Source organism: Antennarius striatus, chromosome 18 (assembly GCF_040054535.1).
Source record: "Antennarius striatus isolate MH-2024 chromosome 18, ASM4005453v1, whole genome shotgun sequence".
In the NCBI taxonomy this organism is placed as follows: domain Eukaryota; kingdom Metazoa; phylum Chordata; class Actinopteri; order Lophiiformes; family Antennariidae; genus Antennarius; species Antennarius striatus.
Genome location: NC_090793.1, coordinates 8,828,735 through 8,855,159, shown reverse-complemented (window position 1 = coordinate 8,855,159; position 26,425 = coordinate 8,828,735). Strand labels below are relative to the sequence as shown.

Here is a 26,425-nt window from a genome sequence, read left to right as displayed (position 1 = left end):
ATCGGGGGTGGCAGTCTCAATGTTTAGGTTTAGCCTAGTCCTGCCGACAAGCCATAGGATTTCTTAGTTAGGACCCTGCCTCCCATTAATCCTCTGCCATTCTGGTCCCTCTAGCACCACTATTGCCCCTGTTCTCTCTATCTCTCTACCTCCTCTACCTCCTCCTGTTCCTCCTTTGTGTGGTGGATCATCGGCAATCGGCTACCTCTGTCTGCTTCCGTGGCTGGCGATATCAAAAGCTGCACAATGGTCCTGTTTCACCATCCACTAGGGGAGTCTGGTTTCGTCTCATTTGATTCTGCTGTGGTTTTTGGGTTTTGGCAGGATAATCTTACACTGTCATTGTTTTGAGAACAATGACTTAGGCACTGTTATGTCTGTCCTCAGAGTGGTGGATCCTCGGCAATTGGTGACCTCTGTGGGCTTCATCGGCTGGTGGTGAATCGCTCTACTGGATGGATCAGCGTGCCTTTGTCATACATTTATTATTGTTATTGTCATTGTTATTATTATTGTGTTGTTAATCTGTACATGCGATATCTATTGCTTTGTCTGTCCACTCCTGGAAGAGGGGTTCCTCCTCTGCAGTCTTCCTGAAGTTTCTCCCATCCATTTTTTCCCCTGTTGAAAGGGTTTTGGGGGGAGTTGTTCCTTATACGATGTGAGGGTCGTACTGCTCGCAGTGCACAAAGGTCAGAGGGATATCGTCCATGTGCAGATTGTAAAGCCCTTTGAGACATTGTTTGTGAATCTGGGCTATATAAGAATAATTAAACTTGAAACAGGCAGTATGTTAAAATCAACACATGAATCACATTTTTTACACCTTTCGATATAACATCAGATACAACTGCATAATATTTCGGTGACTTCTTTTTTCTTCTTCGTCGTTTTTCTCTTCTTCTTCATCTGCTTCATCTTCTTCGTTTTTCGTGGATTTTGCGTTCCATGACGGTCGTAAATTTTTAACGCCACCTATTGACTGAAATATGAACCAGAACGCAAATACAAACACGACAAATAAATGTAAACCCACCACCGTCATTTCCATGGGTTACATTCAGACACTATGCCTCTTTCCTTTACAGTCTCTGTAAAGTAACGTCATATTTTCCTTACAGAAGGAAGTTATTAGCTCTCTTTGTCCCTGTCGGTTGTAGTATGTTCACAGCCCAGCAGGTTTTATATTTTTTATATACTGATTTTAATCCCCGAAGAGAAATCAAGTCAAAAATAGTTGCATTTAAAAACAAAAACCCAAAGAAATTTCCAGTTTTCAACATTTGAATTATTGTCATTGATCTTCATTCAATTAAAAATGGTGGCAGTATTTAGCAAATAATTTCAAAGTAGCAAACCAGCACAGCAGTGCTATTTGTCTAGGTGTTCATTATTGATGTTTAATTGAATTATTAATACCTGCCTGTAGGTTGGTCTATGAAATCATCACTACTGCTCTGGTCTGACCAACTTGACTCATTTTCACAGATTCAACATTGTCAAGATCAGCTGTCGATCGCTTTGATGCCATGAATTGGAATCAGGAAATAATTTCTGGGTTAAAAAGAAGAAAAGAAATAAAGACACCAGAAAGTGAATTATTAAAAATGGCACATTTATTGCTACATTACTGTTATATAAACAACAGTTCTCAATATCTACTTTATATAAAAATAGGAAACAGGAGGCACTTTGGGGACATAGCCTACATAGATGATGTCCCCAAATATGATTGAAGACAGAGAGATCTGCAGGTTTTCTGTGAAGGACAAAAAGGGTCTGTTGTCAACGGACAGAGGGAGAATGTTTTGATACTCTGATACTGTGGACGTATTTTTAATGTGAGAACACCAGGTTCTCCTGCAGAAAGGCTCCGGCGACTGATGGGGAAGACGTTTAGAACCAGTTTACAGGACAAGAGTCGTGACAGAATGGCAAAACCCAAATACTGTTACATACTCATACAAGCTTGCATTGATTAAACTGAAGAGGAGAACATCAATGCACATGCCAGTGACATTTTATTAAACAAAACCTGTTCATGAAAGGTGACAAAATTTTAAGTACAATTTTCAGCATCAAACTTAAAGATCAGGTTAATAGTTATCTTACATTTAATCACACTCAGACACTGAAGCGATCAGCTTCAACTTTAGGTGTTATTTTACATTTTTATTATAGAAAGGTACAACTCAAAAGCAACATGATTGACCATGGAACAGGGAAGTATTCAGGCACTGGTGAGTAACCATGATCAAAACTCCCAAAGTCAGGAAAATGACTAAGGCCACCCTTAAAATTCATTTTATGCTCCATATAATAATGAAACAGTGAATTATATTGCAGAGTGTGTTGACCGCCCCTGTAGCCCCTTCCTCAAAATAATCAACAAGCTCAAGGAGGAAAAGAGAAGAGAGGGTATGATGAAGAAAAATATATTTCCTTTAAGAAAAACTGCAAACACCGGAGCAATGAAATTCTAACTGGCCTGACAGGTTTGTGTTGAAACAGGCATTCATAAACAAGAAACAGTTGTATCACAACATGTGATGTTACAGCCAGATAATTCTGTCATTTCTAACATTTCTAAGCATCTGGCACAAAAACAAAACAAAAAAAAAACCTCACTTTGTTCCTGGAATCTAAACTGAGAAGTCTTACATTTAAACAATGTAAAAAAGAAAAGAAAAGAAAAAAAAAAAGCATTCCAAATCATAAAAACTCATACAACTATTTTACAAAGTAAAAAACAAACAAAACCAACAATAATAAATCAATTCTAAAATAAAAAAGGAAGATACTTTTAACAGGCTTTTGCAAATTGTAATAAAGGGGAAAAAAATGCCAAAATGCTCCAAACAGAGCAACAACCACAACAAGTAAATCAATGGCAATAGAGTAAAATCTCCACATGATAGCAGTAATACTTATGATCCCTTTCAATACTCGTTTGTCTTCAGGAACAACGTCACTTCTCTCACAATGCGCTGAGGCTTACATTAAGTGAGTCCACTGTGCTGTAACAGTGTTTTTCGGTTACGATCTGACACGTGACACTGGCTGTGTTTCACGCAGAGGGTTCAAAGTGACCACGGAGCAACATGGTTACGGATACAAGCAGTGAAGAAGGCGGGCCTGCGCTCGGGTCAAACCTCACGGAGGGAAGCATGCGATTGGATTCAATGTCAGTGTCGATCCTGGATTTGCACGGAGTGGTTCGGTCTCTTTCTAGCAGACTTTCTATTTCACTTTCACTCCACGTATGTGACAATGAAAGATGTACGGGATTTAAGGAGCTAAGACTCAGGGATCCACAGTCAAAAACAAATCATAACCCACCGCGTGTGAGTCGGTGACTGTGGCACAATAAAAGAAAGAAAATTTAAAAATTCAGCCAGAGTAACCAGCGTATCAAAAAAGAGAAGAATGTTCTCTGATTGGCCAGTCAGAGGCTGGATGTTTCCCAACCTTTATCTGTATTCAGTCACAACATGAGAGTATAAAAACAGTTACTCTTATCCTAATCAAACATGATGCTTTGTGAAACAGGTATTAACATATAAACCCCGATGTCTCTCTTTGCTGCTGAAGAATGTAAGACCTCCTTTTCAGATGGGAATGCCAATAATTATCCAACACTACATACCCTAACTCAGCTCACAAAAGAAACTGATCCATAAAATTTTATTTGATCCAAACAAGTTTTGCTCCCAACTCATAAAGCAATATTTAAAAATGTCTTACAAAAACACAACTGTGAGAAAGTCCTTGTGTTTCCAGAGCCGTGTTTACTTGGTGCGAAGTACTGTTGTGTAAAGATTCGTAGACGTCTCCTCTTTCCGAAAGAGTGCGATTCTTATTTTTTGTATTGATCGACAGGAATGTGGCCGCCTGCTTTGTCAAAAATGAGGTGTGTGTGTGTGTGTGTATATACGTGTGTGTGTGTGTGTGTGTGTGCGCGCTTTCCAAAAGTTGATCAACACACACTGAGATGCATGACATGATAGATTAAGGCCACGTGTTCAAAGGGCTGTACAATCAACAGGAACTGGAAGAAAAAGGAAAGAAGGAATGAAAATCAACACAAGCTTGAGATAAAGTCGTCGTGTTGTCTTGGCTGCGTCTCAAAACACAGACCAACCTGAGAATTACATGTGTCCATCTGCTCCCAAGCCGGGGTGACCCCCACCCAGCTGCATCTGGGGGTCCACGCCTGAAACTTTCTCCTCCTCTCTCCTCTTGAGGCAGGCAGCCTTTGGGTTCAAATTACGCTCTTTGAGGAAAAAAAACAAAACAGACATCAACAGATGAAATACAGGAAGAAACGAACCACGTGATGCGTTGCCCTCAGAGATTTCAGGACATTTAAGCAGAGTTCTGCACACAAAAAGGTTGATAACAGACCGGTGTAGAGGAAAGGGCAGGATAATGAAAAGTAGGATGTGAAGTTGGCAGAAAAAGCAGGGGTATACTTCCTCAAATCCTCTCCCCCTTCTTCTCCTTTCCTCAAGGCAATACAGGTGATTAGCAGAGAGGAAGTCAGAGTAGATGGCAGACAGTAAGATAGAAAAAAAGATTTTCCAATGACTGGCAACATTTGTCCAGCTATGATAACAGGCAGTTGGCTGTCTCTGAGGATCAGATCTTCCTGAATTGGCTGACCTACCTCGCACCTGCTTCTCCAGGCCCAGTATGACCTGGACAGCCTGTTGCAGGATGATAAGCTTGGTCTGGGCCTTGTCGCTCTGCAGGTGGACCTGACACATCCTGCCCAGCTCTCTGAAGGCTTCGTTAATGTCACGCACTCGCACCCTCTCCCTAGCGTTGTTAGCCCATCGACGCTCACGCTCCCTCTGCTCCTTCTCCTCAGCAGTCAAGTTCTCGTCAGTCACTGAGACCACGCTGCAGCCAGGAGAAGAGGGGTGGGGGGTTGGTGGGAGGTTGGAGGGGCTGGTTAACAAACCCAAATCACAACCCTTGTTGAACCTTGGCTAGATGATCTCACACATGTTGCAGCTGAACTTTAGTTACTAAATGCCTTTAGCCCAAAACAAGAGCGGAGGAATTGCTGAAGATGATCCCAGTGGAGCGGGGCTACATAGCAGGAGAATGAGAGGAGGAGTATTTCTTCTTTGCTCTGAAGTATTTTAAATGATGAGAAAAACATCATTTTGTAAATAAAGAGATATGTGCTCAATCGGTCACAACATGAAGTGCTGTGTGCTGAGCAAGTGCGACTAACATATCGCAGATGAAGGTCTAAAAGGTGACTCGAGTGCTTAAAAAAAAAAAACTGTACTGAAGTCGAACCAACCAACAAATTTTTTTGTTTTGGTCATTGAGGTCCAGGATGGAAGTTGTCGGGGATTATAGTGACTGCCCAGCAGAATGAGAGATGACGAGGAGGTAGAGAGAGACAGGGTGAGAGAGAGAGGAAGCGACACCCTCTGCCTATATGGAAAGAGGCACAGAGAAAGAAAAAGCCCAGAGGAGAGACTGAAGGCATCCTTTTAAATACATCAGCAAAAGGAGATGTATTTATCTGAATGTGAGAGAGATGTGGTCACTCTTGTATCTGTAAAAAAGAAAATGACAAGAGGGCTGGAGGGTGAGCGATGGAAAGAGTTGTTGAAACAGGGTGGCGACATTAAAATGTTAATGCTTTTAAGGCTGGGGCATGCACCACAGACACGCAGTCACAAAGATGAACACAGGTTAATACGCTTGACAGCAGGCAGATCCGCCTTCATGCTAACACAGCACATACGTTATGCTACGAGTGGAAGACATCAAAAAGATGAAATAACCTCAGGAAAATGATTTTAGTAAAAGCACAATGAAGGACCAACGAAATAAGGCAACTGAGATTCCACAAAAAAAAAAAAAAAAAGGCAAAAAAAAGATGTGTTAAAGCATTGAAAGAGTGAGGCGCGTAAACATGTTAACAGACAGGCGACTGTGAGACAATGCAGCACAAACTGCATCACAACAGTCCTGTGTGAGCCACCAAAGGACAAAAAGCCTCGGGGGAGATGACCTGGAGAACGAGCATGTCTCAAAAACAGTCACACAGCTTCATTTCTTTATCCTGTGTCCTCACTTTTTAGGCTGCTCCCAATTAAATCAAATAATTTACAATTTAACTCACTATTGTTAAGAAGCTATGATGGAGTGGATTACCATGGCTGGTTTTAAATGAGACTTTTAAAAGGCTATTAGGACAGTCAGGAGCCGAGATGTCAAGCTGTTGAGTTTTATTTTGTACAGAGGCCCTTTGCCTCCTCCTTCCTCCCTGGACGCCCACTGACCTCGAACTTGCTGCTCCAGGTTGAGTATAACGTTAACAGCCTGTTGCAGTATGCCCAATTTGGTCTGCTGTTTCTCATTGCTCAGATGGAGCTGACACATGCGCCCCAGCTCCTTAAAAGCCTCGTTGATGTCCCGCACACGCAGCCGCTCGCGGGTGTTGTTTGCCATCCTCCGCACTTTCTCCCGCTCAGCCTTAATCTCCACTGGCAGATCTTCATTGTCATCCTCATCATCCAGACTGGCGAAGAGCCATTGGCAGATGAGGAGGGAAGGAAACAACAGCATGGGTAGAGTTTAATGAAAATGACATGCTGATTATCAGAATATAAAAACCACATCATCATCAACTCAATAATAAACACTGCAAGGAGGATGACATTAGTGTTGTTGGTCCTTGTAATTCGATCCGGACCAGATCAGAGACACAGAGTCAGGAATAGTGGAGCCCCAGGAACTATATTCAGGAAATATAATCTCTGCTGGAGAACCAAGAAGATTATGCAAATGTGGCTGATTTAAAGGCTTCACGTGAGAGGCAGTATCTGAACGGCAGCAGAGTCCACAAACCAAAACTTGGACTCGGCTCCTGAGGTGGAACTGCTGGTGGAAAGTTATTGAAGAACAGCGTTGGTTCCTAGAAAAGTTTCTTTGGTGGACAAGAGCAAGTATTAACATCACAGTAGATTCTTCAAAGGTGTTCAGGACAACAGACAGACCTCCACAACCCTGATAATCTTAAATCCTGCTAAATTAAATTACTAAAATAAAATTTTCAAAGAAGTTTACGTTACATTTGCTTATGTCCAGCATTTGTTTTAGAGGAGAGGAAAATGCACCAACCCCTACTATATATACAAACATATGGACAGGGTAGTGGTTGATGCCCCTTCGACCTGGAATATAAAACCTGGAATATATCTGGGTTCTTTCCAAAAAGAATAATTAACTGTTCAGGTGTTTTTATTACTCTGTTGCTGAAATAGAGGTATAAAACAGATTATAAAGAAATATATGAAGAATTAAAGAACGTTTCATGATGGAAACACATGTAGATTTTATGCCATGTAATTAATGTGATGTGGGCAAACAACAAGGTTTTAGACACCTTGTTCCAAGACGCGCCTTCATGTCTTTTTTCTCATCCTCTGACTTGTCAGTGATGGAGCAGTTCTCATCGTCCTCCTTGTCCTCCCGTTTGATATCAGCCACACCGGAACGATTTAGACTACCGGTCAGTCCTGGACAGAGTTGACAAACCACAATCGTAAAGAAACATGAAGATCCAGAATAAATAACTAAACATTCAGTAAATAAATATTACTACTCTTTGTGATATCTAACATATAGATAAGCACAAAGCAGGAAGGCTCACCTGCAGGCTTAGAGCCTGGCTGGACAGAAGGACCAAGGTGTCCAAGCAAAAGTCCTCCACCAGGGGGCAGACCTGAATCCTCGTGCTGATTGGACATCTGGGCGACATGTTAAAATGATCTCATCAAAAGTGTGTAGTACTACCACACATGCAACTGAACACGTTAAAATATTAAAATTTGTTTTTGGATATCCAGCGCTCGTCGTTCTCACCAGGCCTGGCAGGCGACTGGCCAGTCCAAGTGCTGCATTGGTGAAAGCAGGAGGTAAACCTAAGCCAGATGACAGAAGGTTATGCATTTCAGCCAGGCCTGGTCCTCCTTGTCCGCTGGCATGACGCTGAAGAACGTTGATGGCTTCATCCAGATGGTCCTCCATTTTATTCGGCTACAGAGAGTGAAGATTAATGCATGATCAGACAGAAGACGTTGGTATGTGCAAATGGTTGTGATCTACTCAGACAGCAAAGCAGGTATCTTGACTCACCATGGACTGAATTCCAACCTCAAAGTTGGGAGAAGGTGTCGCCTGGCCGGAAGAACGAGTCCACTGAGATGCAGAGCCTTAAAAAAAAATCACAAAGAAGATCCATTCTTCAACTGACCACTGGTCTGGGGCTCAAAAATAATGACAACATATAATAAATGTGTAGGAGTGGCTTACGTTAAACTGTGGGTGAGTTATCATGACCACAGTGGATATTTAGATAAAAATGTAAAAAAGATTTAAATAAATAAATAGATAAAACAACACAAGTTCCTTTTGAATCTTGGACTTGACCTCAGTACAGGTAGTCCTCAAGAAATGAACATCCGACTTACAAACATTCGTTGACACGAACAACAGCGTACCGCCAAAGCTGATTTATTGACCTTGACCAAATACAGATAAAGTAGTCTTCAACCTACGAACAAAATTGGTTCCGGGAGGCTGTTTTTAAGCTGAATTGTTTGTACGTCATTATTTATTAAATTTCAATCTGTAATCGCCATTTGAGATCATTTAAAATCCATTACTACTCTAAATACGAAAGTACTATTCCCCAAGACTTACCAGAAACAACAACAGGACAAAAACTAACAACGTATGCAGCTCATTCACTCCACTGATATTGAAGGATCTCAAGTTGTCAGATGAAATGTGTACTGACAGCATTAACTACATGCGTGATGCCTACATAAAGGGGGTAACCAATCAATACTGACACAAATAGCGATGAAATATTTGCACAAGAAATGAAAAATCCTCCTATAAACACAAAATAAGAATGTGGATATTTTGTTCTGCTTCCACATTTAACCCAACAGATGGAGCCACACTGTCACCAACAACCATTCAGGCTTGGTGTGAGGATTTTATTATCCCCTTACACAACAGCAATGACCCATGTTGAACAAACAGAACAGCCTGCTGACCTTGAAGCCTCACAAAATAGAGAATAAAGCTGTTCCCTCACCTGATACAGGTTGTGGAGAGCTGGCGGGAGTAGACGGGGATGGAGGGAAGGCATTGCTGTTTGGATCTGAAGGATAAATCTGGACAAAGAAGTTGATTTAATAAGCTTATAACAGTTTTTTGTATTCATTAGAAACTAAAAAGGTGAGAATGCACCACATTTAAAGTTATGTATTTTACTACTTACAGATGCCAGGGCTTTCCCAATCTCATCACCTGAACTCCCAGGTGCTATTCCACGGTTAGCTTTAGGGGAAGAAAAAGAAAAACATTTCTATCGAATCCTTTACTCAGTAAATATTCTTCTGCAAAAATGTGGAATCAAAGCACAAAATGAAGAGCATACGCATAATGGTGTCAGTGCCAGCAATGGGGGGCGTGTGGCTCAGGACTCCAAAGCCACTGGATCCAGAGTGAAGCCCGGCTGGATGGGCCCCGTTCACTTCACTGCCATGCAGAGGGTAGTTCTGAGGGGAGACGGGGAGTGGCTGACGTTTCTGGAACCACAGAGAAAACGATGATTTAATGCATGAAACAAAATTCCAATAAAAACACGTTGAGTGTGAAAGCAGAGCTCACCAGTCTATCCTGTGGGTTGGTGGCAGTGAAGGGACCATGCTGGCTCAGATGGGGGGAGTTGCCCAGCATGGCAGAGTATCCAGGCTGAACCATCGACCTAGCAGAGCCCCACGGATCTGGGGGCGGGTGGAGGCCTTCTGTCCGGGGGGCATCCAGTGGGTGGGGGTGGGGTGTGGGGCGAGGCGGATAACCAACCACAGGAGATGATGGGAAGACAATGAGGGCCACATATGAGGCATGTCACATTAATGTTATGACTTCATTCAACTGTGATGCAGTGTGTTAAGTGGCACGCAGCAACTGTACCTCGATTCATTCAGACGGCCATGAAAATATTATTGGGAGCTAATTTCACCACCATTGGATACATTCACACACATTCAACAAGTGTCTCAGGCAGCTGAACTTTTCAACCCGACACAATGAAGACACATCTTGTCTTTAGGCATTACCTTGAACGTAGAATGGCGGTGGGTAGACATTTCCTGCCTTGGAGGCCGGGTAACTAGCATTGTCCCTGTTAAAGTCCTCGCCTGAGACTGGAGCATAAACCTACAGTGAAAAATTAAATAAAGCCTCCATTATTTTGATGCTAGTACACAAAGCTAAACTAAAACATCACTTCAGACAAAGAACCTGGTGTATTTAAGGTGTTGAATGAATGACACTCACTACACACAACAGATAACAGTTGAAATTGGAGCTACCCAGATGAGGTCCCTGGGAGCTTCCTTTACAAGGACAAACTAATGTAGGACCACGTTTAACTAATAAAACACCACTCTAAGACCTATGTGTTCCTTCATAGGTTAGAATCTATTTCTACCATCTGATTTTAACATTAAATTCAATCCGTGAATAGGTGGTGCCATTTATTTTTTGGGGGGTGGGGGCTGAACAAATGTTCTGAAACCACCATATCGTTCTCAATCAAGAAAATTCTCAACAAACTGAAAGCATCAAAATGTGTCTGCAAAACTCAAATCCAAACAGACTCAAGTTTTCTTCAGCAAATTCATTAAACAAAGAGAAAAAGAGGAGGAAAAAAGAGGGGAGAGGAGTGAAGGGAGAGATGCACGCCTAATTACTGAACCATCTGCTGAATTCTGGACAGCAGCCAACTCCACTGGCAGCTGGGATAGAGGGATGGGGGAGGGAGAGAAGCAGAAAGGGGAGGGAGGAGGCGGGAAGGAAAAAAAAAAAGAAAAAAAAAAGGTTGGGGGTGGATGTGGGGTAGAGAAAGGGTGGGGGGCAGAGAAGAGGAGGAAATAGGGTGCCCAGAGAGCAAGAGTGGGAGGGAGAAAAAGAGGTGGAGTAAGAACCGTGGAACTCTGGGGTGAATCTCTTTCAGCGAGTTTACTTGGCAGACGGGAAGAAATGCGGTTATAAAGTAAAGGCCTCCAAACACAACACTCTATAAATACATGCAGCAAATGAGTGACTTGGTGAATGACCCCCCCCCCCTCACTTTGGTGGCGCATGCACACAAATGCAATAGCTGGATCTTCCGCGCTGCAGCGACTCAACTCGTGTACAAGCCAAGGAAAGGTTAAGATAAACGGATTTAACATGAAAAGACAAGCTTCAAATGAAAGGCCTGAACTTGACCGGGGTGATGACATGTGGACACCCACCGAGGAGGGCAGGCCAGGGGGCACCTTCCTGATCTTTTTTGGCTGAGATTCTGGGAAAAGAAGAGTGAAATTACTTAAGCAAGCAGAAAACAAACAAAGGTCTTAACTCAATGCAGAATATAAATGAAAAGATTCTTTCATGCAGCCTGACTCCTTATGAACCAATCCACTGATCTCTCTTCCTACTCTTTACTGTGTAAAAAGATTTGAGCTTGGTGCTTTTCAGTGACTTTCCTCATGAAGAATTTGTGATTTACTGAAGGAGATGTGAACATTTTCTTTAAAATCCCAACAGCAGAAGTAAGCGCCTACAGGAATTTATAACACTTTGCCCTTTCCATGCCTACCAATTGGGTCCTGTGGGGGTCTCCTGCGATTGTTGCTTCCATCATAAGCGTAAAACTGGGAGCTGGACTTCAGGCCAGATGGGGAGAGGCCATTGGGGCTGGACATTGGTATCTCAGTGGGCATAAAACCCTGCTAATGACAGCGAGAAAGAAAACATGAAGTGCAGAAGAACAGGAAAAGAAGAGACGGTTTGGTGTTTAGGGTTTGGTATTTCTCCTGTAGCCCATGAGAAGAGAACGTATATTGAAGCACATCACTTCAATGTCTGACTGATTTACCTGTGTTGTAAATGAGGAATATTGTCCCCGTTCAGACTTCCCTGTTAAAAGAAAGGAATATAAATGCAGGTCATGATGGTGCAAACTGGGCTTTTATGTCAACATTAAATCACAACCAAGCCATTCTCCTATCTCTATTTGGGTACCTCCCATCTGCTGCGTGAGCACAAATGATGATGATGTTTGGCATTTATGGCGCTGGATAGCAAAACAACAACAAATTGGCCCATTATAAATGGTTCAGGGGCGATTGTGCCCAACCTCTGTCCCCTCCCCTGACAGTTAAACAGAGGAGGGCTATAGGCTACCCAAGTCCCGAGGGAGAGCCTCGTTTGTGCATGGGTTCCCTTTACATCGCCCCAACCCCCTCCCGCTCTGAACAGACAAACCGCAACACGCAAACAAACCCCTCCTCCACATCCTCCCTGATCCCCCTGCTTCTTTCAGCCGCTGCTATCTAAGCATAAATACAGCGTGTAGACGGCTCACCCTGAAGTGGTACATTAGTGTCTAACCTGTGAACAGCTCTTCCAGACAGACACCTCAGACTTTTTTAACCACTGTTAAAAACTTTACGATTTAAAACTATTAGTAACGACACTGACTACGATTGTGGTTTTTTTCTAATAACAAGACAATGTAAAAGTTGTGGTATCTATTCTACTCAACCTTAACATTCTTACCAACAATCCCTGCTCCAAACATTGGGGCAGATGGAATGCTTTGCTCGCTGTAGAGGCCATCATCTCCATAACCCTGCGGCAAAGGCATCAGAGATATGAAAATAAGTTAATAAAAAAAAAAATAGTATTCCTAATAATGCTCCTTTCAGACAAAACACATTTAGTCAGAAACAGAGATATTTCCACCCAACTGTTAAAATGTATATTTTAATTAGCACATTAAATGATCTGAGAGGAAATATATGGACCTGTGACTTGAGAGATGCAGTGGTCACTAGCTAGACGGAAACTGTATTGTGTTCTCGTATAAAGGGGTAACTGTGACTGAAGTAGTAAACAGTAAATGGAGATACACCATACCCTTCCCTGGTTGAAAGAAGGACTGTTCTGTTGTCCCGGTCCCCAGGGACTGGACCCACTCCTCTCATCTATACCTGGAAGACAAAGAATTGGGTTAGACGTTGAAAGGAACGCACTCTCTAGGCAGGGATTTACACTCAGCCCAGCTTGTGAGTGTGATGAATCTGACCCGCTTTGGTACAGGTTTTTTTTGGCTGTTCAATGTTGATGAGCTTGCCTTCACAGCTCACACAGAGACAACATAGTGACAGAACTGTCACATAGTGTGGATATGAGCTGTAGGAAGTTTGAATAATTAACACCCAGTATGAGGCTCCCAGAATCATCCTCAACATTCCTCATTCCCCCACTCCACTCCTTTACATTTTCCATGGCAACCGTCATCCACCCCCCACTCCCAATCAATTCTCTCACATTTGGTCTACAGAATCACCTAAAAACAGACACAGGGTATCAATCTAACATATCTGACACATGATTTCCAAGGCCAGGATGCAGCAGCAGCTCACAGAGAGGTGAATGAGTTTGAAAGGAGCGGTTGGTGAGGCACGAATTCCTGCCCATCCCCTTTCTCTCAGTCTCCTCTCTACTGCAACACAGGATCTCTTGGGGAAAGCGGAAGCTTAATTATGTGGTAATTTGCATAATTGTGCATATTAAAGAGTTTTGGCTCTATGAATATTCATATTTTTGTTTTGTTGTCTAATCAAAAAGCAGAAAGGGGAGAGGGGAGATGGTCGAGGCGGGCTACAAACATGATGGGATAAGCAGTAGGAATGACCGATGGGTACTCTGCAGCACGGGATGCTAGATCACACTGACAACCGTGATGTATAAGAACGACAGCGACAGAATAAGCCATGACCAAGACCATGTCTTATCCCCTCTCTACGACTAACTGTCACTCGCCACATCAATAAACGGCCATTAGGAAATATGCAAGAACCATTTTATGTCTGCTGGAAGCCAACGCCACTCCAGCTCCAGGCGAGAGAGCACATCACTTCAATATTTTGTTTGTGACTGTGTCACTTTGTTGAGATGTTTCTTAAAAAAAAATATTTTTTTAGAAGGTTAAGCTGAAAAAGACTTTCAAATATTCAATTCATCCTACTGTTACTCATACCATTGTGAGAAAGTGGCCAAGTTTCATAACTGGATTTTAAAATGTTTTGCAGAAAAGTCCATAACTGTTTTTGTAAGTATAAAAAGACTATGCAGAAGAAGTAGGCGTAGCCTTCTGGCGAAAAGAGAAAACCCCAAGATGGCGATGGCATCAAGCGTGAGGCTTCAGAATGGGAGACCACAAACCAGTGATGATGTCATGCTAACTACATCCAATTCTTTCATGTCTCAGATAAAAATACCCCTTTCCAGACAAGTGTAGTATTAGAAGGTGTGTGTATGGATGTGAAAACAAATTAAATCAACAGCTTTTGTGGAGGAAAAAATGAGAGGATCACAGTCATAGCACAGAATCGTGGGATAAACATTTTAATGTTGAATGGAAGAATGGAGCTCAGATGTTCAAAGGGGAGATTGTTGAACGTTAATATAATACAATATAACAAATAAAACAAATATAATGAATATAATATATTTTAATTAACCAAACTTCTTGTTTAAAAATCTTTATTGCTTTCAATCTACATATGTAAAAAAAATAACACTAAAACAATGCAACCATCATACAGATGTAAACCGGGAAATTTCTGTAAATAACAGTATTCTCTCCCGTACCCTAGCTCCTTCATGGCAGCCAAATCTTCACAGAATAATCATTATGGAAACATTATTTTGCATTCACCAACTACAATAAATAACTAAATTTCAGTCTCACTTTGGTCAGGAATAACGTAAGATACTAACACTATGGAGATACCTGGTAATTAAATAAGTAATTCTTTCTTAATTTCCCTTTGGGGATCAAACCAGTATATAAAATTAAAAAAAAAAAAATTACAAAAATTAAAGGAGAGACAGACCGATCAAGAGATGCTAAAATGAAATATATTTCCTAATGTCATTGTTGTTTCTTCAAGAGAACACATTAGCAAAAAAAGCCTGCTATACCTATAATCCCCTCTCATTTGTCCAGACCAGAGACCAGAAGGTGGGAGAAGGAATAGTTATGCTTCATCCCCTCCTCCTCAATGAGCTGTAAACACTGAGAAGGACCCCCCCCCACCCAGTCTGTGTGGATGTCAGTGAACATACAGGGACGGTTTGCCAAATGCCCAAGTGCAACAAGCACACTCACAATGTGGTCTGTCACAAAGAATTCTCTGCTACCCAGCTTTAATTTGCCTGGCTGGTGGATTGAGAATATAATTATAATGGGGGGAAAAAACCAGATTCACCTGGATGATGTGTTTAAGGGCTGTGTTAACACCAAAAATTTTGAATTTTGTTAATTTTCATTTGAATACCAAGAGTTCTCTCCGAAATGTTTTGTTGATGTTGGCACACCTGCCTTTTTGAAGGACATTCACGTCGACATCAGACCGAGATACAGGTCACTAGTCACCACTGTGAAGCATCACAATAATTAAATCTGATCTGAGCAAAAACATCTGATTGAACAATGTGGCTTTTAATGTGATCATAGACTTTGTAGTGGTTGGATAAATATGTCTCTTTACAATGCTTGTAGAGTAAATTCTTTTAACAGTCATCTTCATGATTACGAAACATGAAACAGACCACAGAATGTGACCCTTGTTTCAGTATGAGCATGTTTTCACATGCTGCTTTTCCAGACCAACATTTTGCCGTACTTGATTTTTAGCATTAAACACAAAAATCTCTCAAGCAAAAACTATGAAAATCCATAATCAAGCAGCAGAATAAAATGTTATCAAAGCATGCAAACAAGATCTTTTAGCATCTCTTCACATTGTCAAAATAAAACCAGACAATAGCTCATACTCCTTCAACCTGGAATAAAACATTATAAAAATCATTATCATGTGTTTTGACCTTGACTTTTGCTGAGTCGCTTTTTCTTTCACCTCATAGCTCTTTTGTCTAATACACTGTTTCTAACAGTTTTCATATTTGTTACACAGGAAGAACATTTTAACAAAGAGCATAGATCTCATTGCTGTTGAGGCAAGACATTACGTACGAATTAGACGTGAAGTGTGATGACTGTGTCATCTTTACAGAACAATTTCCTTTAATGCCACATCAGGTGCCAAAACAATGATCCAATCATGAATAGTGAGCCACTCAGATAGCCTCCAGTGGAAAAAGAAAAATAAGGAAAAGCTTCAGTAACATCTGATGAATTCTCTGGTGAACCCCAATGACTTCTCCTCCCAGGATGCAATGCCCCTTTAAGAATGGCTAGCCTATAATTACACAGGAAAAGATACTGGGAACAGCAAGCCTGAGTCATTGGCTTCATGAGCAACCTCTGGCATATACATTGACCAAACTTGCAGACATGTCTTGGTTTTTACAGGCACACTGCCCCGGGGACCTAAAACTCAGTGTGCTAAAACTTCTTCCTTCCTTTGGCAGAGTGAGTCACATAGACACAAAGCATGAAGTCAGACGAAACCTCCAGAGAGTGAACGCTGCTAATGAAGTGCAGGACAATGTACAATAACACAGGTCCTGCTGTTCAACCCGTGAGTCACCAGCGGCTGCTATAACATGCTAACAAATACAATTTTGAATGCCCTAGTCGAGACACTTTATCAAATTATATATATTTCAACAATAATATGTACCAGCATTTCAATTCAAGTATTCAAAACGCAATTGCAGTGGAGTTTTTAGTGATTCACTAACAAGCTGGTTTCACAATGGAAGAGTCCATGCAAATTTGAAAGACCTTCCGTTCCGTTTTTCAGCACAAACTGAACCTTAGAAATATATTTTGGGATTTTCGGTTTCCATAGATTGAAAAGTGAAAGTTAACTGGAAATAACTTTAACTAAACAGAAACATAGATCACACAAGCCCATACTATTACACAATTGCAAAAAACATAATCACTGAAGCCTGTAAAAAGAACAGTCTCCCCACCAGCACACATGTTAAACCCTCACATATCTCAAAAGCCTTAACAATGCTGGGGAAAAAAAGGACAGTTGACTGACTCCACATGGAAACATGTGGCAGCTGCTCCATTAAAAGTAGGGTTACAGTTTGAGTATCTTAGACAAACAAATTCGACTTATGCTAAGCGGAATAGTTGGACGATTCTGCATGTGACTTCAGAGAGTGAAATGTTTTTTTTCTCATACAGAAAAGGACAATGACAATATCATTAGTGTTTATTAATCATCAAATCAACTAATGTGTCAACCTTCAGAACTTCTCCTAAAACCTCAAAAGAAGCAAGTATTGGGACCTTGATCTACACAGTGATCAGGTCCCAATAGCATTTGGCGGGGCAACTTGTATAATTTCAGGATTGAGGGAATGACTCCATGAACAGACGTTAAATTGATAACATCGACACGTCTCTTTTGTGAGCGAACACCTTGCCATGACAAAAGAGCATGTAAGTGACCCTCACATGAGTAGAAATAGAGCCCCCACCAAGACTGTTAGCGGCTGCTTTGATATCCAGTTTCTTTTCTATTGCAGGCCAAATATCCCACTACAATTCTAGAGATACACGGGGAGATACAGGGAAAGGTTCTACTACAACAGGAAGAACTTTGGAAAGGTTGACAATTTTTCAAGCTAACCACTTTCTGTGTCTGTCACCACAAGAAAATAATCTCTCTAATATTAAGCATCCCTGAGCTAGTTGAATAGTAACTGACTTAAAAGCTGTTCATGTTGATGATGAAGACAGAAATGATTTTAAAAAAGAGTTTTATGAAATTGCAAGACAACAGAATACTTGGTCAAAAGGTAAACAGAGGAGATTAACTGAGCTGTTCCCACAACCCCCACCCTCTTCCTTTGTCCTCGAGTGATTGAATAGCAACAGCTGAGAAGGTGAAGGAAGGGACACCTGCAAGGCAAGGGTGAGGAAAAACGGAGATAGTGCTTGAGCTAAATGACATAAAAACCCTGACATTCTTTCCAAAGGTCCTCTACAGCAATCTGTGATCTCAGGTTCGTAATAATCGTTTTGTTCAAAATGGAAACGTTTTCCTTCGCACTTTCTATTACAATCAAAGCATCCGAATAAAAGGGAGTGAGGACTGAGAATACAAACAACCTATTACTACCAGGAGATGTATTAACCGCAATTATACACAATACAAAATATGCTTCATCATGAACTACTGGTGAAGGAAGAGATGTAGAAAATGTCTTTTCTTTATCATGTTTCTTTTATTAGAAGATAACCATATCTTTTTTTAAAATTTATTTCAGATACATTTGAATAAAGATTCAGGAAAAAGGCCAATGAGAATGGAAGTCAGAAAGACAGAAAATCATTTCAAAACATGACAGAAATAATAAATAAGTAGTAAATGTCTGACCTGAACCTCCAAACTGACTGCTGGCGAGGGTAGTTGGCCGATTCTTGCCGTTTGAAACGGGAGGCTCAAACATCTGAATGAGAAAATATAAACTGTAAGAACAGTCTCTTTTTTACCTGTTTCAAACAGATAAAAATCACAAGCACCCACACACTAACATCAGGGTAAAGGGACAAGTTGCATTTATTCTCTATCAAATGGACATGATACGTTCATCTCTATAACGGTGTTCAAAACTGCACAGTTCAGTTCAGTAAATACAAAATAGTACTGATGGAAATCTGTAATGTAGAAACAATACATTAAAAGGTATATATGTATAAAACATTAGATTCATCATCAAATCAAATTCGATATTGCTAATAAATTTATAAATATATGATAATGAAGTCACATAAGAATCACATCGGCTTCAGTATTAGAATCATTCATTAAAAAACATCAAATATCTAGAAGGAGAAAAAATTGTAAAAAAAATTCATATCGTATACAGATTGTGTATGTATATCAGGGTACAAACCGAGGGAAGAGTCATTGTATTGGTTGTTTAGCCTTTATCGTCTTTTTGGCTATTTAAAACTACATGTATCCAGCATTGTTGATCCATACCTCCAGAACCAGTCAAAGAAAATCAAAGCAGTAAATTTGGTGATATATGTACCCTTGCCAGAGATTTCATTACAGAAGTCAATCTAAAGGGCTTGTCTATGTGTGACTGTGGATGAGCACTTCATTTTGACTATTCCCTATCCACTCTGCACTATTCAAGTACTGTTGAGTTACGACTGCTTCTCATTTCCGTTTAATTCAAAGAAGTTCCAAATCTGACTGTTTGATGTCCGTGGCAACGCCCTACCATCACTGTCATGTCTTGATTTTTCAGACCACTTCTGCAGAGTTGTATCGACATGAGTATAAATAGGATAAATATCAGTATTGAAATGTGGTTTCTGTATCAGTTTTGAAAAATCTTACCCATACCGATCCTAACAATGACAACCCTTCATCCAGTTTCTATGAAAAAAGGCAATGCAAGTTAAAATTAAATTTCTATGGAATCCCTTCAAGCCCGGATGTTTATTCCTGGATGAATCAAATGAGACTACCACACTTTAATATAATGCATACATGATTGCGTGCAAAACTGTTAAAATTTCATCTGTGTGTAGGTTCTGTTTTATCATGGAATAGCTAATCCCATGTTCTTTACAAAACAGCTGTCTGAAAACTGAGTCAGCTTTTTTTTCTTTCTTGCTGTGTACGTTTATATCTTGTTGTTTAATTCCAGGACACAACTTGTTCAGGTTCTGGACTAACACGGTTTGTGGTATCATTCATTAATCCTTTGGATTAATGGACTTTTCATTTTATACCAGTCAATCAAGATGCAGATAACTCGCCTGGCACCATAATTCCACATCCTCTGTGTTCATTAGACGTGCAGATGCATTTTGGGCTGAAGCCATTTTGTAACAAAAACACCAGCTCCACTATTCTGACCAAGTGCAACCACACAGGGATCACAGACACAAATAATGTCGCATATATCAGAAAGTGGCCTAAGGCAACTAAGGCAACTGGTCCGGTAGTTTGTTAGATGCAGTAAGAAAAACATAAAATACTCAAAGTTCAAGTACAGGACTTAAGACCTTTTCAAGACTGCAAAAATTATATTTCAATTTTAGACTGATTTCACATTAATCCTCATTCAGAGAACTAAGTTTACACAATAGCAGACCTCAAAGGGGCCCCCAAACAATGAAAAGAGGTTACCCCTTTTCTTCTGACCATGAGGATGTGGTTTGCGAGACGAGTTCTAGACAAAACATTTCTGAATGGCAGATACAGACACACTGATGGCTCTTATGTCCTGACAGCCATAGTAGTATTACCGCCCCTGATCGGTACCGTTATGCAGGTCACCGGTTAGTTCCTGCTGTCACCACTTCTGTCAAAACTAATCTGAATCAGAATGTGATTTGAAAAGAAAAATAAATGACTTTCTTATCATCTCATCTTGTGGATGCTATCTGATGAGGTTGATGATCTGCTAGTCCCTGGTCTCCTGTGCCTTTGAATGCGACACACCAATATAAATGAAAAAGGCCATTTTTGTGGGGGTACCAGTTTTTGAAAACCATACATCTTAATGGAAAAATGGCATAGGCCTCCGCTGAGCTGTTTCCTCTTCACAAAAGTTGATTGATTTGTAATTTAAACTATCATATCCTGCATCCTGTCCCTTTACCAACACATACAATAGACATGGAACAATCCATACATTCCAGCCTTGTTTTACCAGCAGCCAAAACTTGAGACTTCAGGCATGAAAACATATTCAATGCTGCAATCTTTCAAACCCAAACAAAATAGTCCATTCCTGAAGGCCTTAATTCTGAAAGGTTCAGTAACCTGTAATTCTACAGTATGAGTACTACTCATAGAATATTTGACATATTGAAGAAAACTTGTGGGGAATCTTACCGCGCTGAAATCCAGCAAGTCGTTGAGCTCCTTGTCTGTTTCCACTGCAGTCATTCTCCGCTGCTGTTCACTTGGCTCTTTCAGTTTCAGCAAGCGACTACAAGCAGAGGTAAGTAGTATGAGTATATGTTGTGAATTCAGAAGAACATTCAATATTTCTGACAGCAACCAGAGCCTGATATTATGAAAACTAAGTATAGAAAAACACATCACTTAACTGCAGTCTTCTAAAAGATATTTTATGAATCAACTTGTTTTCATTGTTTTTTTGAAGTGTATCAGTAATCTCAAGTTGTTTAATACCAGCTGCTAAGGTAAAAGGTCACAATATCACCTGAAACAGCTGTGAGGGGCGACTACATGGAGCATTAGACCGGTTCAAAATAATTCAAAGGTTTACTGCAAATTCTATCATCTAAATATTCAATACAAAATATAGTTAGCATTAAAATGATAATTCCTGTCCACTCAAAATCCCAGGCTGAAAAGGCAGAGCTGATTTGTGACTCAAATTTGATCAAAGGGATTTATGATAGTGGTTCATTCACAGTACACCAGCACTAAGTGATATAGCTGCTTGACAAAATTTTCTCAGAACCAGTAAAAATGATGACAAATTTTATGAATATAATGTAACGACAAAACTCCAGAAAAAGAGTACACGTCCATCACAATGTCCACCTAATGTAAGCTTCTCCCAGCTCTTTACCATAGACAATGATTCAAGATGACTAGAACGTATCCAGTCAGCTTCAGGACTGTGAGAAAACTCAATACAACATGTTGGATAACGTCGCAATTACTAAATAATAAACTATTAATAAAATTAATCTTAACAACTAATTCAATTAAAGCACTACAAAATAGCATTACCTCTTTTCTAGAACATTCTTGTGAGACCATAGCAGTCTTAAAAAAACAAAAACAAAAAACAGACAATTTTAATAATTTTCCTGGTACCCCACACCATACACTGGTAAGTTCAGCCACAAGCATTCATTAGTAGGACCCTGGGCTCGGGCAGCTTCTTCTACCTAAAAAAAAAACCTGGCATAACAAGTCTTTGAACAACTTGCCGATTAATTTTCAAATTCAAATTCAATTGACGTTCAAATTCAAATTCAAATACCTTATCCCCAAGGGGCAATTGAAGGCACACAAAGCAGGATTATCAGACAAAAAAAGAAATGCAAAAAGCAATAAACAATTTTAGCTGCTCTGGGGCAATACCTCCAGAAAGAAAATAGAAAAGAAAATGAAAAGAGAAAAAAGACAATAGGAAATATGTGTAATATAGGTGTATGAGCTCTGATTCCATACAGGTTCCATACAGGTCAACTGAAAAAACAGCGAACTCCTCCCATGTACCTGCACATGGAGGAGTTAGGGTAATGATCCTGCTACAGCTGAGAGCCATGCTCACAATTTTTGAAATGCTCCTCATAGTGATGCTGACAGAGAAACTTCATCTCCACCAAGTCGATGAAGACGTTATGGTCTAACAATATGTTACATGCTAATATACAGTAGTTACTGCATATTACTGCATTATGCTGTTAACACAACTTACCACATTTAAACTAAAGAAAAGCTTTCAAACATGATATAAAGCACTGTTGTTTCCCCCCTTCAAGTTTCACAACATCAACGACTCATCTTATTTTTTCTTGAATATCAAACTTTAGAAAATGTGAAGTATGATGGCTGTGTCATGGTTGTCAACAAAATCAAAGTGTCTTCATATTAATATCTCTACACTCAAAAGCCTCAAAGGAACCAGGTATTGTATCAAGTGCAACACATGATAAAACAGGTAGAAGCAAAATTCATGATACTATTCAGGCCTGGATTGGCTGTCAAACCAGAGTTCCTCATTTGTGTAAATCCTGCAATATTACTCCTGTAATCCTGTATTATTATTTGGCTTAGGATGCTTCCTTAACAAAAAGCGGGTGTCTGTCCGTCCACCCACCCACACACCCATCCAACCAAACATCCGTCTGTCCATGTATGTTTTGCATTGGCAAAAGTGGTGTAAAAGTCAGCGACATTTTGAGATAATATAATATACATTTTAATGATTGCAAACTCGGAAATTTACAAAAGTGATGTGGGGACATCACGTTAAAATAAAACACAAATAAAATACCATTGCTTAATTGAGCGATAAAAACAATAAATGATTTAATATCAATTTTGCTAAATAAAAAACAGAACTATTTAGAGCAACAACTTTATATTTTCTATTCAATGTGTGTGTGGGGGGGGTTTTGTTTTGTTTTTTTGTTGTACACTTAACAAACCTACGGGGAACCTAAAACATTAAAGAATTATGTGAGTCTAGAGATTTTTCTTATCTCATATACGTTAATAACATGTTATAACAAATTGACAATTGATGGACTCATATTATTTTATTAGGTACGTTATTGTGCTATTTATAACTCATTACCTAATTAACTGTGGAAAATACAGAAGAAAAATCAAGACCATGGAAAATAGTACCCACTGTGGGAGCCTTGCAGTACAAACCACGCAGTACAAACCACTATTATAAAACATAGCTACACAATATCACTTTTATACCATCTGAAAAGTCAGTAAGCAACATTTGTTAAGCAAGTCAAAAGTGGAACACCACCCACCTGACTATCAAGTCGGTGTAAGTTGGATAAGCTGTAGTGTGAAAAGAAGCATTTTGCTTTATGGGAAAGACGACATTATGCCTACAAACATGGCGGACGGAGGAGGTCATGAGCTAACGTATTAAATAACTATTACATAATCAATATGCCACCATGACTCACAAAATAAAATTTTAAACTATCTTCAAGAAAACGTAGTAGTAGTACAACTTTATTGATCCCTTAAGGAGGTTCACTCAGGGAAATTGACATCTCTGTCACATTACACACAGCACAGTGAGCACATAAAAGTACACAGAAAAAGAACACAGAAAAAAGTACCGATACCTTAAAAGAATAAAAAATAACACTATAAAATACACAAATAAAAAGTGCATAAATAAGCATAGGAGTTAAAGTGTTTGTAGTGTTTAATGGATGGATGGATTGAAAAGACAAGCCATTTATCGATAACTATCTTGATTGATTGATTGATTGACACGTTAAACAGTTGCTTCAGGGAAATGTAATGAACCAATTATTGAACTTCTGCCACACAATCTTAAACCAGCTGAAACTTGATTGACATGTCAAGTTAGCTATTGAGTTCTGCTATTTTTTTAACTTAAATAAAGAGAAAAGAATATGTGCAATTGCTTTCCAGGACTAGTGCAATGCTCTTTATTCCTGCTTAAGACAAGAAACTGTTGCAAACATCAAGGGACGGTACATTTGTTGTCCTGAATTCCAGGCGGTGGAACACCCCTCCATTGGGAAAAAGGACAGCAAACTCCTGGTTTGAAGGCTATTGGTTTAAGTGTTTTTCTACTTGAGTTGTGTACAATACTTTGCTTTGAAATGCTTCCAGTTCTTTTGTTTTTTTCCTTTGCTCTCTTGTTATAAGATTTGTGTCACTCTCATCTTTTGTTTGAGACATTTTATAAAGAAGATTGTGACCTAGGCTTTTAAAGGGCCCCTATGAAAAAAATACTTGACTGGTGATTTCACCAGTACCACTTGAAATTTCTTTACATACAGGACATACCTATCAAATTAAACTGTATGAAATATCATAAAATCCTAAAAATAAAATACATCCCTACTAGTTGCATGAAAGAATGGAACTAAGTGGTCCAATTAAAAAAACAACAACAACAGTGTAAATAATGACATAAGGAGCAATATTACATAATTAAAAGTAATGACTGATGAGAAATGTTACAAAAAAGGCCAAAATAATCTGACATTGCCTCATGTATTCCTTTGAACGTTACCGAACAGAGGTCAAAAGGAAGGATGTGTTTTACCCATCCTATGAAATGGAAGTTTCATAGGCTTTTATAGGCACCAATACTTTGGTCTGACAATTAAAAGAACTGTTCTTGAGCAGAAATAGCTTCAAAACACATCATACCTGCATCAGCTGAGGGCGAATTTGTTTGAAAATAGTCTGTTTTCAGGGCTCAATTCTAGATTCAAAGCCTAATGGGAAGTTTAAAAGAACATTAAAACCTGTTGCCTGCCCTGCTGTCTATCTAGCAATAGAACGGGACGCCCAGAGCACAAAGAGTCGAGCCACAATATAAAGTCTGGTGGTCAAAGCAAAAATAAATAAGGCCCAGATGCATTTCAACAAATAATATATTACTTATATTCTGTTCTATGATGGGATCATAAAGAAGGCTTCCAATGCAGTTAGGGAGATGGTAGTAATCGTGTGATTAGATAAAAAAAAATGTATACATATACATATATATATATATCCCAGCGTTAAATTTTTATCAAGTTATCGCATCATAATTCAGGGGCTTCTATTTTGGATTACAGTGACTTCGGCTGTATTACTGAAACTCCACTGTCTTTGTTAGCCACAGCCAAGATCATTATGGGCTGCTTTAACTTAGCTAACTTGGAACGCGCGGTTTTAATCGTAAAATGTTTCATAACTAACATCCAATGCGTTCGCATATCTAAAGCATATTTGTTATTATAACACCAGCAAGCAAAACCCTGGAGAGAAGGGAGCTAACTCGGTGTGGTTATATGCTAATGTACTGTAACGTTATAGCCCATTGAAGTGAACAAAGAAGTCTTTTCCAGCTCACATAAACTCGTAATACTCGCCACAAACATCGAGCTCCTTCAGGCCGGAGGGGCGAAAATCCGAGACCACTGTGTTCCCGGCTGTGGCACTATAGGTACAACTTGAACGATGCACTTACAACTTGAACACTGACATAATTCGTATCAAAACGCACTAAAAGACTTTGGTTTCACACGCATGCGGTTGCTATGTGTGTGTATTTGTCGATATAATTACCTGGGTTTAAGTATGTAGCATCCAATTAGGAGAAATCAACGACTGGAGTAGAGGGAAAAACAAAGTTAGGGATAAGATCCTTCCCCCGTGGTCCGGGCTGTGGGCTTGATAAAACGAGGCGAGAAATATGAAGCACTCTTCCGTCGACCCGTCTTGAAAAGATCTTTGTTACGAATATATAAACACGACTCTAAGCATAACTCGTGTATTACCCCGTTTCCTTTATGTTAGATAAACAGTAGGCATTTCATTTTCCTAGTAGACATTTTAACAGCCTCCACATTGTCGGTTCACTCCGAGTATCACTCCGCATCACAGCCTGAGACTACGGGAGGACGTGGACGCTGAAACATCTACGGTATCCTCTCACAACTGAAACTCAGGAACCAAACTAAGCCGTTTCAACAGCTTTTGTATCAACACGGCGCATATCTTAAACACGACAAATGTCGTTGTTTCGTGACCGCAAACGAGACACACTACGGTGGGAGGACTGATTCGTGGGGGTCTATGTCGGCGAGCGG

The 26,425-nt window shown here is 39.9% G+C and overlaps 1 protein-coding gene across 5 annotated transcripts; it reads right to left on the bottom strand.

The window, feature by feature from the left end:
* Positions 1–1,598: 1,598 nt before the first annotated feature.
* tcf3a (transcription factor 3a) lies at positions 1,599–26,425 on the bottom strand. 5 transcript variants are annotated; one of them, XM_068340291.1, is made up of 20 exons: positions 25,902–26,423; positions 20,958–21,054; positions 18,474–18,546; positions 13,018–13,091; positions 12,658–12,730; positions 11,975–12,015; positions 11,696–11,828; positions 11,349–11,398; positions 10,167–10,266; positions 9,715–9,851; positions 9,482–9,632; positions 9,323–9,381; positions 9,137–9,215; positions 8,167–8,243; positions 7,894–8,067; positions 7,682–7,778; positions 7,415–7,547; positions 4,667–4,902; positions 4,142–4,273; positions 1,599–4,048 (listed from the first exon to the last, which is right to left on the bottom strand). In XM_068340291.1, exons 2-19 carry the CDS (start codon positions 21,009–21,011, stop codon positions 4,149–4,151), a joined length of 1,866 nt encoding a protein of 621 aa, XP_068196392.1. In that variant the 5' UTR covers positions 21,012–21,054; positions 25,902–26,423; the 3' UTR covers positions 1,599–4,048; positions 4,142–4,148. The 5 variants fall into 5 exon arrangements, with proteins under 5 accessions (XP_068196392.1, XP_068196393.1, XP_068196390.1 ...); XM_068340292.1 differs by lacking the exon at positions 4,667–4,902 and adding an exon at positions 6,309–6,547 and having other exon boundaries at positions 9,715–9,848; positions 25,902–26,421; XM_068340289.1 differs by lacking the exon at positions 4,667–4,902 and adding an exon at positions 6,309–6,547 and having other exon boundaries at positions 25,902–26,420.

Bases quoted from the DNA above. Each gene is read 5' to 3' on its own strand.
- tcf3a (XM_068340289.1), bottom strand. From the start codon at position 21,011: ATGACTGCAGTGGAAACAGACAAGGAGCTCAACGACTTGCTGGATTTC. The intron at 9,852-10,166 runs GTAATGCCTAAA...CCCCCCGGACAG, and splicing joins ACCGCCATTCTACGTTCAAG to AAGGCCTCCACCCGCCCCCA. The intron at 9,216-9,322 runs GTAAGTAGTAAA...TTCTTTGTCCAG, and splicing joins TTGGGAAAGCCCTGGCATCT to ATTTATCCTTCAGATCCAAA.